General features: G+C 39.0%; 1 protein-coding gene across 2 annotated transcripts in view; it reads left to right on the forward strand.

The window, feature by feature from the left end:
- Positions 1 to 15,232, forward strand: part of LOC140195241 (AT-rich interactive domain-containing protein 2-like) — a 385,533-nt gene that overhangs the window by 235,131 nt on the left and 135,170 nt on the right. For both annotated transcript variants that reach the window (XM_072253261.1, XM_072253260.1), the window contains exon 6: positions 10,484 to 10,551. In XM_072253261.1, coding sequence (XP_072109362.1) covers positions 10,484 to 10,551 — 68 coding nt within the window. The remainder of the gene's footprint in view (positions 1 to 10,483; positions 10,552 to 15,232) is intronic.

Below are 15,232 nucleotides of genomic sequence, written 5' to 3' on the forward strand. Positions count from 1 at the left end.
ACAGTGACCATGTAGTTGATATTGATTGGAGTGGCAAAACTGATGGAAAATGAGGGAAGCACATTTAAATTTAACACTAAGGCCTGGTGTTTAGTTTTAAGTGTGAATCACCCAAGATTTAGTACTTGCAAGTCAAAGGAAAACTAGTTCTGTGTTTAAATTTGAACTGTAGTTAAATTTGCTGCTAATTGTTAATAGTGAACTTATTCACAGTATTTATACATTGCAACATCAAGCTACATCCACTTTATAAATATAAATGTCAAGTGATTTTTTTTCAGAAAAAAAACTATGGTTGAATTGCAAATTAATGAAGCTGTGGTAGTGGAGACAGTGTCAGGATTGCAGGACCTGGTAGACAGTAGTACTTGAATACTTATGTGTCAAGTCAATGCCCTGGCCAAACACTATAATGTAAGAGTTAGGAAGATAAATTGAAAGCAGTGCACTGAGAGTCAATTTGCGATAAATATCCTTATAAAAAATGGCTAACGAGAGTATAAATCAGACTGCAAACAAATAACATGGGGAAAAGTGCATCTTTGATATTATAGAAATACCACTTTTTATATTTTTACTTTTAAGAAGATGTTGTGGAAGGAATTAAGCCATAAAACCATAAGGCATAGAGTCTGCCCTGTCATTCCATCATGGCTGATTTATTATCCCTCTCAACCCCATCCTCCTGCCTTTATTCCCATATCTTTTTAAATATGTCCAATGATATGATTGCCCCAGCTGTCTGTGGCAATGAATATAACAGATTCATCACCCTCTGGTTAAAGAAATTCCTTCTCATCTCTGTTTTAAATGGATGCCCTCTATTCTGAGCCAGTGTCCTCTAGTCGTAGACTTCCCTGTTCAAGGAAACATCCTCCCCACATTCACTCAAGGTCTTTCAATATTCAATTGGTTTCAATGAGATACCCCCTCATACGTCTAAACTCCAGCAAGTACAGACCCAGAGCCATTAAACACTCCTCATACGTTAATCCTTTCAGTCTCTTGAACCTCCTCTGCACCCTCTCTAATGCCAGCACATCTTTTTTTAGATAAGGGACCTAAAACAGCTCACAATACCACCGACTCAGCCTGCAAGTTAACTTTAGGGGATCTTGTACAAGGACTGCTAAATCACTTTGCACTCTTTATTTCAGAATTTTCTCCGCATTTAGAAAATAGTCTCTGCCTTTTATTCCTGTTACCAAAGTGCATGACCATACACTTCCCTACACTATATTCCATCTACTATTTCTTTGTCCTTTCTTCTAATTAGTCTAAGTCCTTCTGCAGACTACCTTTCCTTCCACCTATCTTCATATCGCATACAAACTTTGCCACAAAGAAAGTTATCAATTCCATCTATGGCATTTAATGTCAATAGAAGCAGTTCTAACATTGACCACTGCTGAACTTACAGAAGGAAACTAAGAAAGTCATTTGGAAAGAAAAGATGAATTATAAAAGGAAGTTGGCAATTAACATTAAAAAGGATACTAAGAGTTTTTTTTTTAAATATATGAAGGGTAAAAGAGTGACGGGTAGATATAGGAACGATTGAAAATGATGCTGGAGAAATTATAATGGGTAACAAAGAGATGGCAGAGGAACTAAATGAGTATTTTGCATCAGTCTTCACAGTGGAAGATATTAGCACACCTGATAGCCAGAAGTCTCAGGGAATAGAATTAGGTACAGTCAAGATCACTGGAGAGAAAGTGCTTGGGAAGCTAAATGGACTAAGAATAGATAAGTCTCCCGGACCGGATGAGGTGCACCCACGGGTTCTGAAGGAGGTGGTTTTGAAGATTGTGGAGGCATTGGAAATGATCTTCCAGGAATCAACAGACTCTGGCATGGTTCCGGAGGACTGGAAGGTCACAAATGTAGTTCAGCTGTTTAAGAAAGGAGGGAGGCAACAAAAAGAAAATTACAGACCTATTAGTCTGACATTGGTAGTTGGAAAGTTATTGGAGTCGATCCTCAAGGACGAGGTTATGAAATACTTGGAGGTGCATGACAAGATAGGCCCAAGTTTCATGAAGGGAAGATCCTGCCTCACCAACCTATTGGAATTTTTTGAGGTAATCTCAAATAAGATTGATAAGGGAGAGGCTGTGGATGTTGTGTATTTGGATTTTCAAAAGGCCTTCGATAAGGTGCCGCATAAGAGGCTGCTTAATAAGATAAGAGCCCATGGAATTACAGGAAAGATATTGGAATGGGTGGAGCATTGGCTGATAGGCAGAAAGCAAAGGCTGGGAATAAAGGGATCCTATTCTGATTGGTTGCCAGTTACTTGTGGTGTTCCGCAGGGGCCAGTGTTGGGGCCGCTTCTTTTTACAATGTATATCGATGATTTAGATTATGGATTAAATGGTTTGGTGGCTTAGTTTGCTGATGACACCAAGATAGGTGGAGGAGCAGGAAGTGTTGAAGAAAGGAAAAGGTTGCAGAGAGACTTGGTCAGTTTAGGAGAGTGGGTAAAGAAATAGCAGATGAGATACAATGTTGAGAAATGTACGGTTGTACATTTTGGAAGAAGCAATAATCGGGCAGATTATTATTTAGATGGGGAGAAAATTCAAAAAATCGGAAGTGCAAAGAGACTTGAGGGTCCTCGTGCAGGATACCCTAAAGGTTAACCACCAGATTGGATTGGCAGTAAGGAAAATGAATGCTATGTTGGCATTCATTTCAAGAGGAATAGTGTATAAAAGTAAGGAGGTGTTGATGAGGCTCTATAGGGCGCTGGTGAGAACTCATTTGGAATACTGTGTGCAGTTTTGGGCCCTCTATCTTAGAAGGGATGTTCTGATGTTGGAGGGAGTTCAGGGAAGATTTACGAGGATGATTCCTGGAATGCAGAGGCTAACATATGAGGAGCGTTTGTCAGCTCTTGGACTGTATTCATTAGAGCAGTGATCCCCAACCACTGGGCCGCAAAGCATGTGCTACCGGGCCGCAAGGAAATGATATGATTTGGCGATATGAGTCAGCTGCACTTTTCCTCATTCCCTGTCACGCCCACTGTTGAACTTGAACGCACATGAGGTCATTACGCACGCGTCATCCATGTCGGTGCGGGAAGAAGATCAATTCCTTGAGCTTGCAAATGACGGCGGGCTGAAAAGTATGTTTGACACAATATCTCTGCCGGCATTCTGGATCAAAGTCAATGCTAAATATCCTGAGATAGCCATGAAAGCACTGAAAACATTGCTTCCATTTCCAACATCATATCGCTGCGAAGCGGGGTTTTCTTCAATGAATGCAACAAAAACTAAATTGCGAAATAGACTGGACATAAGGAACCCCCTTCGAGTATCGCTGCCTCCCATCACCGTCTTGTTGCAAGGAAACAAGCCCAGGGCTCCCACTGGTTCAGCGATATCGGAGTGTTGCAATGATTTTATATGTTCGTACATGGAAAATATGTGCTGTGTGTTTAATATCCAAACGTTACTTAAAATGTTATGATGCTGTTGACTTATAAGTAACCTATAATTGACTTATCACTATATTCATGCGAGGAAAATATGCGCTGTGTGTTTAATATTAAATTCGTTAGATAAACCCTTTTAGAAACAAAATTGAGTGTATTAGCCACTTATAAGTGACTTATAGTTGACTTATCACCTATATTCCGGTCGTGATTAACGCACCCCACCCCCCAGGGTTGCCAACTGTCCCGTATTAGCCGGGACATCCTGTATATTGGGCTAAATTGGTTTGTCCCATACGGGACCACCCTTGTTCCATATTTTCCCCGCTAAGCTAGAGCGTTCCTCTGAAACTTTTTGTGCCGAAATGGCGTAAAGCGAAGAAGCAATTACCATTAATTTATATGGGAAAAATTTTTGAGTGTTTCTAGACCCGAAGAATAACTTACCAAATCATACCAAATAGATAAACCTAAAATAGCAAATAGATAAACCATAAACCTAAAATAGCAGTAACATATAGTAAAAACAGGAATGATATGATAAATACACAGCCTATATGAAGTAGAAATAATGTATGTACAGTGTAGTTTCACTGAACAGAATCGCCAAAAACGATGTGTAGAAAAAACTCGGCACGTACATGCATGCGCACACAGTTGCCCGCGCAAGGCTTCATGGTCATGGTAGTCTTTCTCGGGGTAAACACAAGTGTCTCATATTTGACTGCTACCCTTGTGCGTTGGCAACCCTATCTACCCCCCCCCGCCCCCAGGTCTGCAAGAATATTGTCAATATTAAACCGGTCCGCGGTGCAAAAAAGGGTTGGGGACCACTGCATTAGAGTATAGAAAAATGAGGGGGGATCTCATAGAAACATTTCGAATGTTGAAAGGGTTGGATAGAGTAGATGTGGGAAGGCTGCTTCCCTTGGTGGGTAAGTCCAGGACAAGAGACCAGTACGTTCTAGTATCAATTGTTTGGCGACAATAAAGTATAAAGTAAGTATAAGTACCCATTTAAAACAGAGATGAGGAGAAATTTTTTTAGCCAGAGGGTCATGGATTTATGGAAATCGTTGCCACATACAACTGTGGAGGCCCGATCACTGAGGGTGTTTAAGCAGGAGTTTGATAGGTATCTAATTAGTCAGGGTATCAAGGGATATGGGGAAAAAGCTGGAAATTGGACCTAGATTGGAGAATAGTTTAGCTCATGGTGGAGTGGCGGAGCAGACTTGATGGGCCGAATGGCCTACTTCTGCTCCTTTGTCTTGTGATCTTGTGAACACCACTAGTCACCAGCAGCTAACCAGAAAAGGCCCTCTTTATTCCCACTATTATCTCTCTAAGCCAATTTTCTATTCTTGCTAATGTCTTTTTTGTAATACCATGGGCTTTTAACTTGTTAAACAGCTTCATATGCAGCACCTTGTCAAAGGCCTGAAAATCCAAATAAACAACATCCATTAACTCTCCTTTGTCTATCCTGCCTATTATTTCCTCAATTCCAACAGATTTGTGAGGCACAATTTCCCTTGAAGGAACCTATTTTAACATGTAACTCCAACTACTCCAAAACCTCATCCTTAATAATGGACTCTTAATATCTTCCTAGCCACTGAGGTCAGGCTAACCGGCCTATAGTTTACTTTTTTTTGCCTCCTCTCTTCTTAGAGTAGTGTGACATTGCAATTTTCTAGTCATAGAGATCCATTTCAGCACCACAGTAGTGTAGCAGTTAGTGTGCTGCTATTACAGTTTGGGACATCGGAGTTCAGGGTTCAGTTCCATCATCCTTTGTAGGAAAATTTGTCTGTTCTTCCGTGAGCACGTGGCTTTCCTGTAGGTGCTCTGGTTTCCTCCCAAGGTTCAAAGATGTACTGATTAGTAGGTTAATTGGTTATTGTAAATTATCCTGTGATTAGGCTAGGGTTAAATAAGTGGGTTGCTGGGCGGTCTGGCTTGTTGCCCTGAAGGGTCTGTTCCACACCGTATCTCTAAGTAAATAAAGTTCAAAGTTCAAAGTAAATTAAATTATAGATGTCACCATATACAACCCTAAGAATCATTTTCTTGCAGGCATATTCAATAAATCCCATAATCATAATAGAATCAATGAAAGACTGCACCATCAGAATGGACAACCATTGTGCCAAGGACAACAAACTGTGCAAATACAAAAGGAAAGAAAGACTAACAAACAAATAAGCAATAAATATTGAGAACATGAGATGAAGAGACTTTGAAAGTGAGTTCATAGGTGTGAGAACTGTTCAGTGATGGCAAGTGAATTTGAGTGAATTTATCCTCCTCTGATTCAAGAGTCTGATGGTTGAGGAGCAATAACTGTTCCTGAACCTTGTGGTGTGAGTCCTGAGACTCCTGTACCTTCTTCCTGATGGCAGCAGTGAGAAGAGAGCATGACCTGGGTGGCGAGTGTCCATGGTGATGATGCTCCTCTCCTGTGACAATGTACATGTGCTGCTCAATGATAGGGAGGGCTTTACCCATGAGGAATAAATCTATTAATTCTTGAACGATTACTTTCAGGAAATAGACAAGAGATGCATGGTCAAAAGCATCAGGCTTCAAAGACTTTTTTTTGTTAAAAATTTGACTTTAAAAATGTTGCACTAATGTGTATGGTAGTATCCTGCTGAGTGCTGATACAAAAAATAATGTATATCAAAGCTTCAAAACATACATGAAAATACATCATTTGTATCAACAACCAACACAGTCCAAGGATATGCTGGAGACAGCCTGCAAATATTATCACTCCTCCTCCAACAATTTTGCATACCCACGCTTAATATCTCTAACCCTAATGCTAACCCATGCGTCTTAAGAGTGAGGGAGGAAATGGAGCACCCGAAGGAAACTCGTGGTCACAAGGAGAACTTACAAACTCCTTACAGATTGTGACTTGAGAACTCCAATCGCTGATCACTGGCACTGTAAAGCATTGTGCTAACCGCTATACTACTATGCCACTCCATGAAAGTACTTATAGTCCTTCAATCTAAACACTCAGAAGGATATACCCCATTCTCAGCGCACATTGCAGGCTGTTATGCCAGACTACCCTCCCAACTGCTGGAAACTGCTGTGCTTGAGGCCTCGTGTGCAGATGCCTGCCCTTCAGTGGCACTCAGTAATTGCAACAAATACCCAAAGTCCTAAATAACATAACACCTTGATTATGCTCCAACCAGGTGATGAGTAAAACAACACGCATTCCAGGTCATCTGTTGCAGATGCATTTAACCATGCTTTTTGGTAACAGTCACTGTTCTGTAGCTGTGGAATAAAGTTGATTTTGCATACCATAAACACTCGCCACTGTGGCAGTGTTACCATTTTAAATGGGATATATTTAGGGGAGATCTAGCAGCTCCAAACGTGGCATCCCTGGGTATGATGAGCTTTCAATGCAGTAGCATGTTCCTCACTTTGCCCTACCCTTCAGCCTTGTTCAAGGAGTAATACAGAATAGCAGATCAGGAACAGCACCAAGATACTAGCATCGTAATCAACAAAATTGCCAATGACATCCATATGCAATAAAATAAATAAGCCAGAATATAGAGTGGATTCTGGTTCATTGAGACACATTGCGACCAGTACATTTTGTCCCAATTAACCAAAGTTTCAAGAAAATTGTTAAAAAGGTATAAAAAAGACAAACTACTATTTAACTGTGTAACAAATTATGTATTTAAATGAAATTAGAACAGTATCAATACTACTATTGATAGTATCGCTACTATAAAACTATGTATTAGTTCTTAAAATTTACCAATAGAGTATATATGCTGCCAGGTTCTTTTGATTAACTGTAAATGAACAAAATCAGGACAGACACCTCGTGTAGATAATGGACTGCCTTCACACAATGTTATTAATAATTGCATCCTCCACATCTTCATTTTCATTGTAACATTCAAGATGATTGTTGATACCTCAAATTCTTTGTAGTTCCTAACTTGTTGAAGTAGTGAAATGGTTCATTTTCATTCACGGGCATTTCAGATATTTCCAGACCTGAATGCTTGAAACCACAGCGAGCAAAACAGATCTGAATTGTCGTACTGTTTATTTCTGGCCAATTATCAGTGACAAAAATCACTGCTGTTGGAACACAAACACACCAACTGATGCTATTTAAAAACTGTTTTGCTGTAAACACAGTGTAGTGTCTAATGACCAGGTAAGTGTACGCGACTGATGCTCGTTAAAATAGTTAAGCAAGTGCCTCCTGTCCCAGTTGAGTGGCATAGTGCCCCAGATAAATGAAGGGAATCCCAGCTATTTTCTTGATTACTTTTTGTTATTTAAGAGTTGTCTCAAATAAGTAGCTGCCCCGGTTAACCGAAGGCATAATTAACCAGAATGCACTGTAATAGGAAATGTTTTAGCATGGTACCAGTGTACCCTTTTTGCAACTACCCCATGGAGCGCTGATTTGTTATAATGTTCTTGATCTGAACATTTACAGGTGAATATCCAATCTTCAGTTTTTAATCTCTGCACAGTACTATTATCAGGAACCTGATGCAAGTCCACCAGCTTGTACCACACTGTTAATAATTTGCCCATACTCACTTTGGAGAGGTTGCCTGTGAAGGCTGATGGAGGGTAGGCCGGGATGAGGGATGCAACTGCTCAGTATTGAGATGTGAACTTAGAGCTGCAGGGTGGCTGCTGCAGTAAATGCAGGCCATGGATAGGGATTGGCATGGCCTACCTCATGTGTTGAAGGACTGTTTGGATCATACTGTCCCTCTCTTCCTTTCCTGGTTTAATGAACAAAATCAGCGTAAACACCTAGTGCAGATAATGGACTGCTTTCATCCTCATTTTCATTGTGACATTTAAGCTGATTGTCGATACCTCAAATTCTTCATTGTTCTGGTTTAAGGTGGCGTTACTGAATGTGTGTGCAGCTTACTGGCAATTTGAAAGGCGAGAAGTTGGACTAAAACATCACTAATAACATTTTTTCTGAAGTAAATAGTGGTAAACTATCACTGCAAACAATGAAGAGGCAAGCGAAAGCAAAGTGAATTTGAGAGACGAGCAGTGCTGGTGCATTGCAAAGTTGAAGCAGATGGAGTGAGTGATCTGGAGAGGAGGAGTCAAGGAAGAGGAGTTTTGATGCTTGTCCAGCTAACCCAGGTGTGAGGTTGGATCGCTCTAAGCGCCGAGCTGATATGGAGAGGCTGAGAAAGGCTTCAGCCTGGGTGACATAAACTAGATCCAGAGTGAATCACTGCGCGGCATGGTCTAGGCCTGGTGCATATTTGGTCGAGATCAGGTCCCAGGTCTTAATGCAAAGTATGATCCACTGTTTGGACAATTTAAACGCCAGTCTAGGTAGACTGGAAAGGCCGGGTGTTGTGATTGGAGGCGAGAGTTGGACCGATTTCGCTCGCAGTCCAGTGATGTTCATTTATCTCTCCTTGGCGCTGAGACTGCCCCCATCTGCTATGCTTCAGGTCTGTGAGATTTGCAGCAGTTTGGCCACTAATGTGAACTGATACCGAGGCTATGGGCCTACTCCGGGGATTCGAAATGCTGTTGCTCGCTTCTGTTGTTGGTGTAATTTATGCTTTTTTCCCACTTTCTCTGCGCATTGGGGGTTGGTTTTTATTTTTTTTTAATTGGGTTCTTTCATGTTTCTTGCTTTATGGCTGCCTGTAAGCAGACAAATGTCAAGGTTGTATAATTTATACATTCCTTGATAATAAATGTACTTTGAATCATTGGCTGCTGTCTTCTCCCCTCCTCTACCTTTTTCTTTTGGCTGCACAGCTTCCCCAGTTTGGAGACTTTGCCCTAGTGACCAGCCCAGTGGTCAATAAGCACTAATTTGCAGCCAAACAGAGAGGGATTGTGCAGCCTCCGTCATATCTCACAGCAAGTGATTCATGTGATTCTTGGATCCAGGAACTTTATCAACACGTGAAGCGAGAATTGCTTATTCCCTACAATTACCTTGTTAACAATGCTGGCTAGAATGCTGCTGCAAGCTGTGTACCTCAGCACTAAGTGGTCACACAACATTCTCTCAAAATTATGTTGCTGGCAGTTCATTACAGGCCATCCCTGGGTAACAGGTTGTGTTTTACATAGGCCTTTAAGTCAATTTGTCCATGGCAAAAAATACACAAAAGTCACTTAATATGGTAACCATATTCCACAGTATTGTAATGAATGACTGATAAGAAATAGCAGTTATTAAGTGGAAAAAGAGAAGAAACTAATTCTGCAGTTTTGTAGAAATGAATGCATATATGTACATTGTACTTCTGAATTTAATATTATGGGACTTCATTCATATGTACTGGTGTTCATAAATTAGATGTTCATAACCCAGGGGTGGCCTAAACTGGCGCAGCTATGGGGAGGAAAGAGAAGATGATGAAATTGAGTTGCAAAAGTGTTGTGAGATGTTAATACAGCCTAATCTAGGAAGGCAGGAAGAAACAAAGTCACTTATTTATTCAGAAATGTGGCTTTTGTTAGCAAGGTAAGTATTTATTTGTGGTGAGCCAGCACTTTGAACAACCGTTTATCAGTATGGCTATTTCCACAATGATAGGTAGGATACTCAAAATTTGGAGCTACTAATGTTGAAAAATGGCAACATGTTTCCTCATCAGGACGATGTGTGCCGTAGAAGGAAATTTGGAGGTCTTGGTATTCCCACATGTCCACTGCCCTTGTCCTTCTAGGTTATGAGCTTAATTATGGATGTGATCTTGGTGAGTTGCTGCCGTTAATCACATATATGTGCATACTGCCTATAAGGTTAAGGCAACATTGAACATGAAGTGAATGTGATGCCAGTGAAGCAGACAACTTCATCCTTGATATTTTCCCAAATGTGTAAATATACTGGAGCTCCTGTGCTCTCTCTCTGTCCAGTTTGTTCAATATAATGATATTTTTGTAGTTGGTGGCATAAGTGTAATTTACAACTGGTTTTAAGTGTCTGGTCATCAGTTTGCTTATTGTATATTTTCTTTGTTTTAGGTCCGGGAACCTATTTAAATGTATATGAATCAGAATGGAAAATAAAATCTGGAAGGGACTTCATAAAGGTGATTATGTTTCTGGTAGATCACAGCATGCCATTGTTGTAGTTAGTCAGAGTGCAGTTATCCAGAATGTCTACGTGAATGCATGTAAATTACACTGTAGTTCAAAATCTTTATATTTTTAAACTAATTTTAGACTTGCATTGTATAGTTTAAACAAAGTAAGAATAGCATATGTACACTTTAGTATTAAAGTCATGAACAAGGCATTTATTTGCCTGACCAGTTTACAGATCCAGATGTGTTAAAATGGTGAAGTCTTGTGGAATTCTGTTTAGAATTTACTTTCATTGGAGGACCCTCATTCTCAAACTAAAACAAAATGTACCAAATTCCAAAATTGGCAAGTGTTCTGTTGAACTGTCAGCTTAAACAGAACGTAGTGCAAAAGTTACCTAATCAAAAGAAAAGGGACTTTGAGCATTGGTATTACTTCCGTAACCCCGTTCTGATTTCCAGGATATAAAACTTCATTTGAAGGTGAAGCATTTTGTTGCAAGAATTTGTCTAATACATATATCCAGCCTGTTCAACCCATGATCACTTCTTCCATGCCTGCACTTACAAGGCAACTTGCTTCCCAAAGTCAGCTCCTGATTGGTAAGACCCTATGGAACCTAGAACTTCCTCCCCAAAAATGGTAGGTCCTGCTTTCAGAAATATTTGGACTGCTGATTAAGTATCGCCCCCACCAGCTGCTATAAAAATTGTAAATCTTTCAATGTCTATAAATGTCTGTAGCAAATACACAGAATTTAACATTCAGCATGTCTTAAGCACGTTGAAGATACCAATTAGATAATTGATTCAATTCAATTAGAAATGGAAATTATCTGGAAGTTAACTTAACTCTATCAGAACAATTCCTTTCCATGTAAATGAGGTGGAGTTGCTGAACAGTGCACGTTCAGAACCAATATTTTGCAGATTGACAAATTGCTCCTTTGAGGGGAGTTCAGCATTAAAAATCAGTGAAAATGACAGCAAAGAAGTTATTTTGGGAGGTTTGAGGTTTTCATATTTACATGGATATCCTTGGAAGTAATTTAGATTATCAGTACGATGCTTATTTAGAAAACAAATATTGAGATGGATATATTCAGTGGAAAGTTAGTAAAAATAAACTGTGTTTTCATTATATAATGCAGTAGGTTTGCCATGTTTTCATGTTCTTGAAATCTAGTGTATTATTCCATTTAAACAACTCCGTGCCCATGGCACACTGGGAGTGTCAGTTCTTGCTCCGTGTCCCACTTGGATTTCTGTAGATCTTCTGTTAGACTGCATTAGTGATCGACTATACACTAAGCTTTTATATTTGTTTTTGACTGACACACAAATATATGATATCCACGGAACATTGAATGATAGTAAGATCTTGAATGTGTCGTATTACCTAACAAGGTTTTTCTGTTGCATTTATTAACTTCCAGTGCAAGCCAAGGCACTATGTCTTCTTGCCTAATGTCTTGAGCCTGGATGTGCCTGGATTAAGATAGAAGGCTACTCACACAGGCCAGCAGCATGTTCCTAGCAATGCCATTTATTTCTGGTCAAGAGAAGAGAAAAACTTTGTATTAATATGAACTAATACAAATGGGTTTAATGCCAGAATTAGGAACATGTCAGTGCAGGTGATCAGCCATCTGCTTTTCACCTCTGGCACAAATGCAAATTCACTCCAGAATGAAGAGATACAGATCTTTTTTTTTTAGCTTTAAGGGTTCTGTGTGAAATAGTTGATCAGTTTCTGAGTTGCACTAGGGACTAACGCTAAATTACATTATGTTCAGCACTAATTTGTGGTATAATTCTGAATGCCACTAGAACAGGAGATGCAAGTCCAGGCATATGGGCTGGTAGGAGGACTTCCACATTAACGTGGAAATTTTAGTATGTTCCTTTTAACTGAACACAGGATGCCAGAAATGAAAAATACACCACCTGTAGCATTGTCCTCCTTGGATTAGTAGAAATTGATTTATTTTCAAAAATTTTTACCTAATAAAAAGATGTATTTAAGTCGTCTTGGCATTGTCTTAAATTTATATTGGAGGAAAAATAAGAGAAAATTGTAGGATGTATCCAGCGGCGCTGAGACTGACCTCGATTTTTTTACCCCTTGTCTTGCCTTAACTTGAAAATCAGAATTGCAGGTTGATAGCTTTTTGAAAGAAAACACAGTAATTACCTTTGTTTAATTAGATTTATAATTGGAATATGTCCTTTGCATTGTAAGTTGATAATTAAACCAATTGGCCCAGAGCAATTGGAATTTACCTTAACCTGCTGGCAGCTTGAGAATTAACAATTAATGCATTAAACAATGTTTATTAATAGAATAACAGCTCAGCACAATGAACCATCTATTTTGCTTCAGTAGTGCCTTTAAAAGTACTGAAGAACTGAGATTTCATAACCCAGTCATCAATTAACAAGCTCAGCATTTTTTTTAATTCCTGAGAAAAGTGCTTATTTGATGACAACAATTGAATAGTGCTGGTGTACACATGCATCATGTATGAGTGGATATTTATTAATATGAACATTTCTTAAAATGTGTGAAGAGCAACTGTTCCTCTTCCCTGCTTCTGTAGTGATTGGTGAGATAATTGGAGGCCATCAGGAGAAAAATTGCTTGGATGTGGTGGCATGTTTAGCCCATCACTTGGTATTTTAGCTCAGCCCAGTACAAGTTGTCAAAGGATATGTAGGAATTCTATTGTAGTAATCCTAAATTTCTATCAAATAATACAAGATGGCATTAATTTAGCAATGAGTTGCCTTTTTGTTAGGCAATATTGTCAGTGTTTAAACAGCTTTCAAAATAACGCTACGCTTAAATTGAGAAATGTTGTTTAAAGTGAACACTAAAAATTGGTCTGAAGGGAAAATTTCATGACAATATGGATGATCGTAATCAAAGCAAAATCCTGCTGGTTTGAAAATATTTCGGTTTAACTAATGAAGGTGATCTGAAAAATAATATAATCTTGAATTTAAATTACAGTGATTGTGAAATGGAAGTTAGATACATATAAGAAATGCAAATTTGATCTTAAGTGGCAATCAGTAATTGAATCTGTAATCAATCTAGTAAAGAGCAGTTAAGGTCATTTCTGAAAAGCAATACTGTGTGGTGGTCTCTTGCCCTTCCCCGTCCCTCTCCCTCTCTCCCCCCCTTTCTCGGTGAATGGGGCCAGAGCAAGGGTTAATTGTTGCGGATTGTAGATTTGGACTCTAATTCAGGTTTATGATGATGTGTTCTAGTTTCTAGTTCTAATTCTGTTCACTCCTTTTTTTTTGTTACTACTTCTGAGTGATTTTTGAATTGGGGCAGACTGCAGATAATGAACACTGAACTGAACTGAAATAATGCTTTTTGATTTTGTGTTTTATATTCTGTGTTTTCACTCATTTCATTTTGTTACCATTTGTGCAATTTTGTTTTGTGCTTGGGGGGAAGGGGTTTGATGTTGATGTTATTCTTTGAATGGGTTGGTTTCCTGGTTCTTTGTTTCGTGACTGTCTGGGGAACACAAATTTCTGTGTTGTAAACTGCATACATACCTTGATGATAAATACTCTCTGAATCTTTGGAACAGAATTAGCAATGTTTTAACAGATGTCAAACTTTATTACCCATGTGTACTGGGTTAGTACACTTGCCACAATGTTCAACTGGACCTCAACAACAGCTTCTCCAAGTGTATTCTGGTTGAACCAGTTCAGATCCTGCCTGTTTTTGGTGAAACTGAAAGGAGAGGTTAGATTTCAGTAGCATTAGTGCCACTCTTAAGAACCCCAGATAGCTGTTCTTTTTTCAGTGTACATAAATCTTTGTTTCTAAGCTATGCTTTTTTTAAAAATCATCAACGTACCCCCAAATTTCTTGCTTATACAAGCTTAAGTAATAATTGGAAAGCTTGTTTCCTTTCAGTGCCATACCCTTCAAATATCCGGACCTGCCTCTTGGTTTTCTTGCACTACCTTACTTTTCCTTTTCTATTTTCTATTTAAATTTTTAAAATTTTTAAATACTTACTATCGATTTGTACTCCAGGGAGCGCGAAGCACAGAATCAAAATATTGCTGTGAAGATTGTACGCTCTAGTATCAATTGTTTGGCGACAATAAAGTATAAATCAGAGCACATGTTCATATCTTTATATTTTTATCAATTTCATTGTTAGTAGCACAATAATAATATTAAAGTGACATGACTGCCGCAAAAATATTTCTTTCTTGTTGGTTGTCATGTACAAGGTTGTTCCCAGAGCTTGTATTCCAGTTTCCTCAGCATTTTAAACATAGCATCTCAGTCCTGGCCTTTCTTTCCAAAATTATACACAGCTATTTACATTTTATGTTTGCATGATTTTAGCTGATGTGTATGTTCTTAAAATGATGGGTCCTTGCTGCTCAGTTCAAAATATTGTTTTGTATGGGTGGATGTTTCTTTTAGAACTTTTTGCACTAAAATTCATTGGTATATGTATTCTTGATTGTTGATAAGAAGGGCCAACAGTAGCAGTTATCATATTGGTCTCCATTTGTGTTCTACTGCATTGGTTTTAAGATTTAAAGCATCTGGCAAGCCACCTAAACTCATCTCACCAGTTGCGCCCTACTAGGAGTATGCTTTTTCTTCTGAAATGCTTCCTGGTACATCTTCTGATGGGAG

Source organism: Mobula birostris, chromosome 3, assembly GCF_030028105.1.
Source record: "Mobula birostris isolate sMobBir1 chromosome 3, sMobBir1.hap1, whole genome shotgun sequence".
NCBI lineage: Eukaryota > Metazoa > Chordata > Chondrichthyes > Myliobatiformes > Myliobatidae > Mobula > Mobula birostris.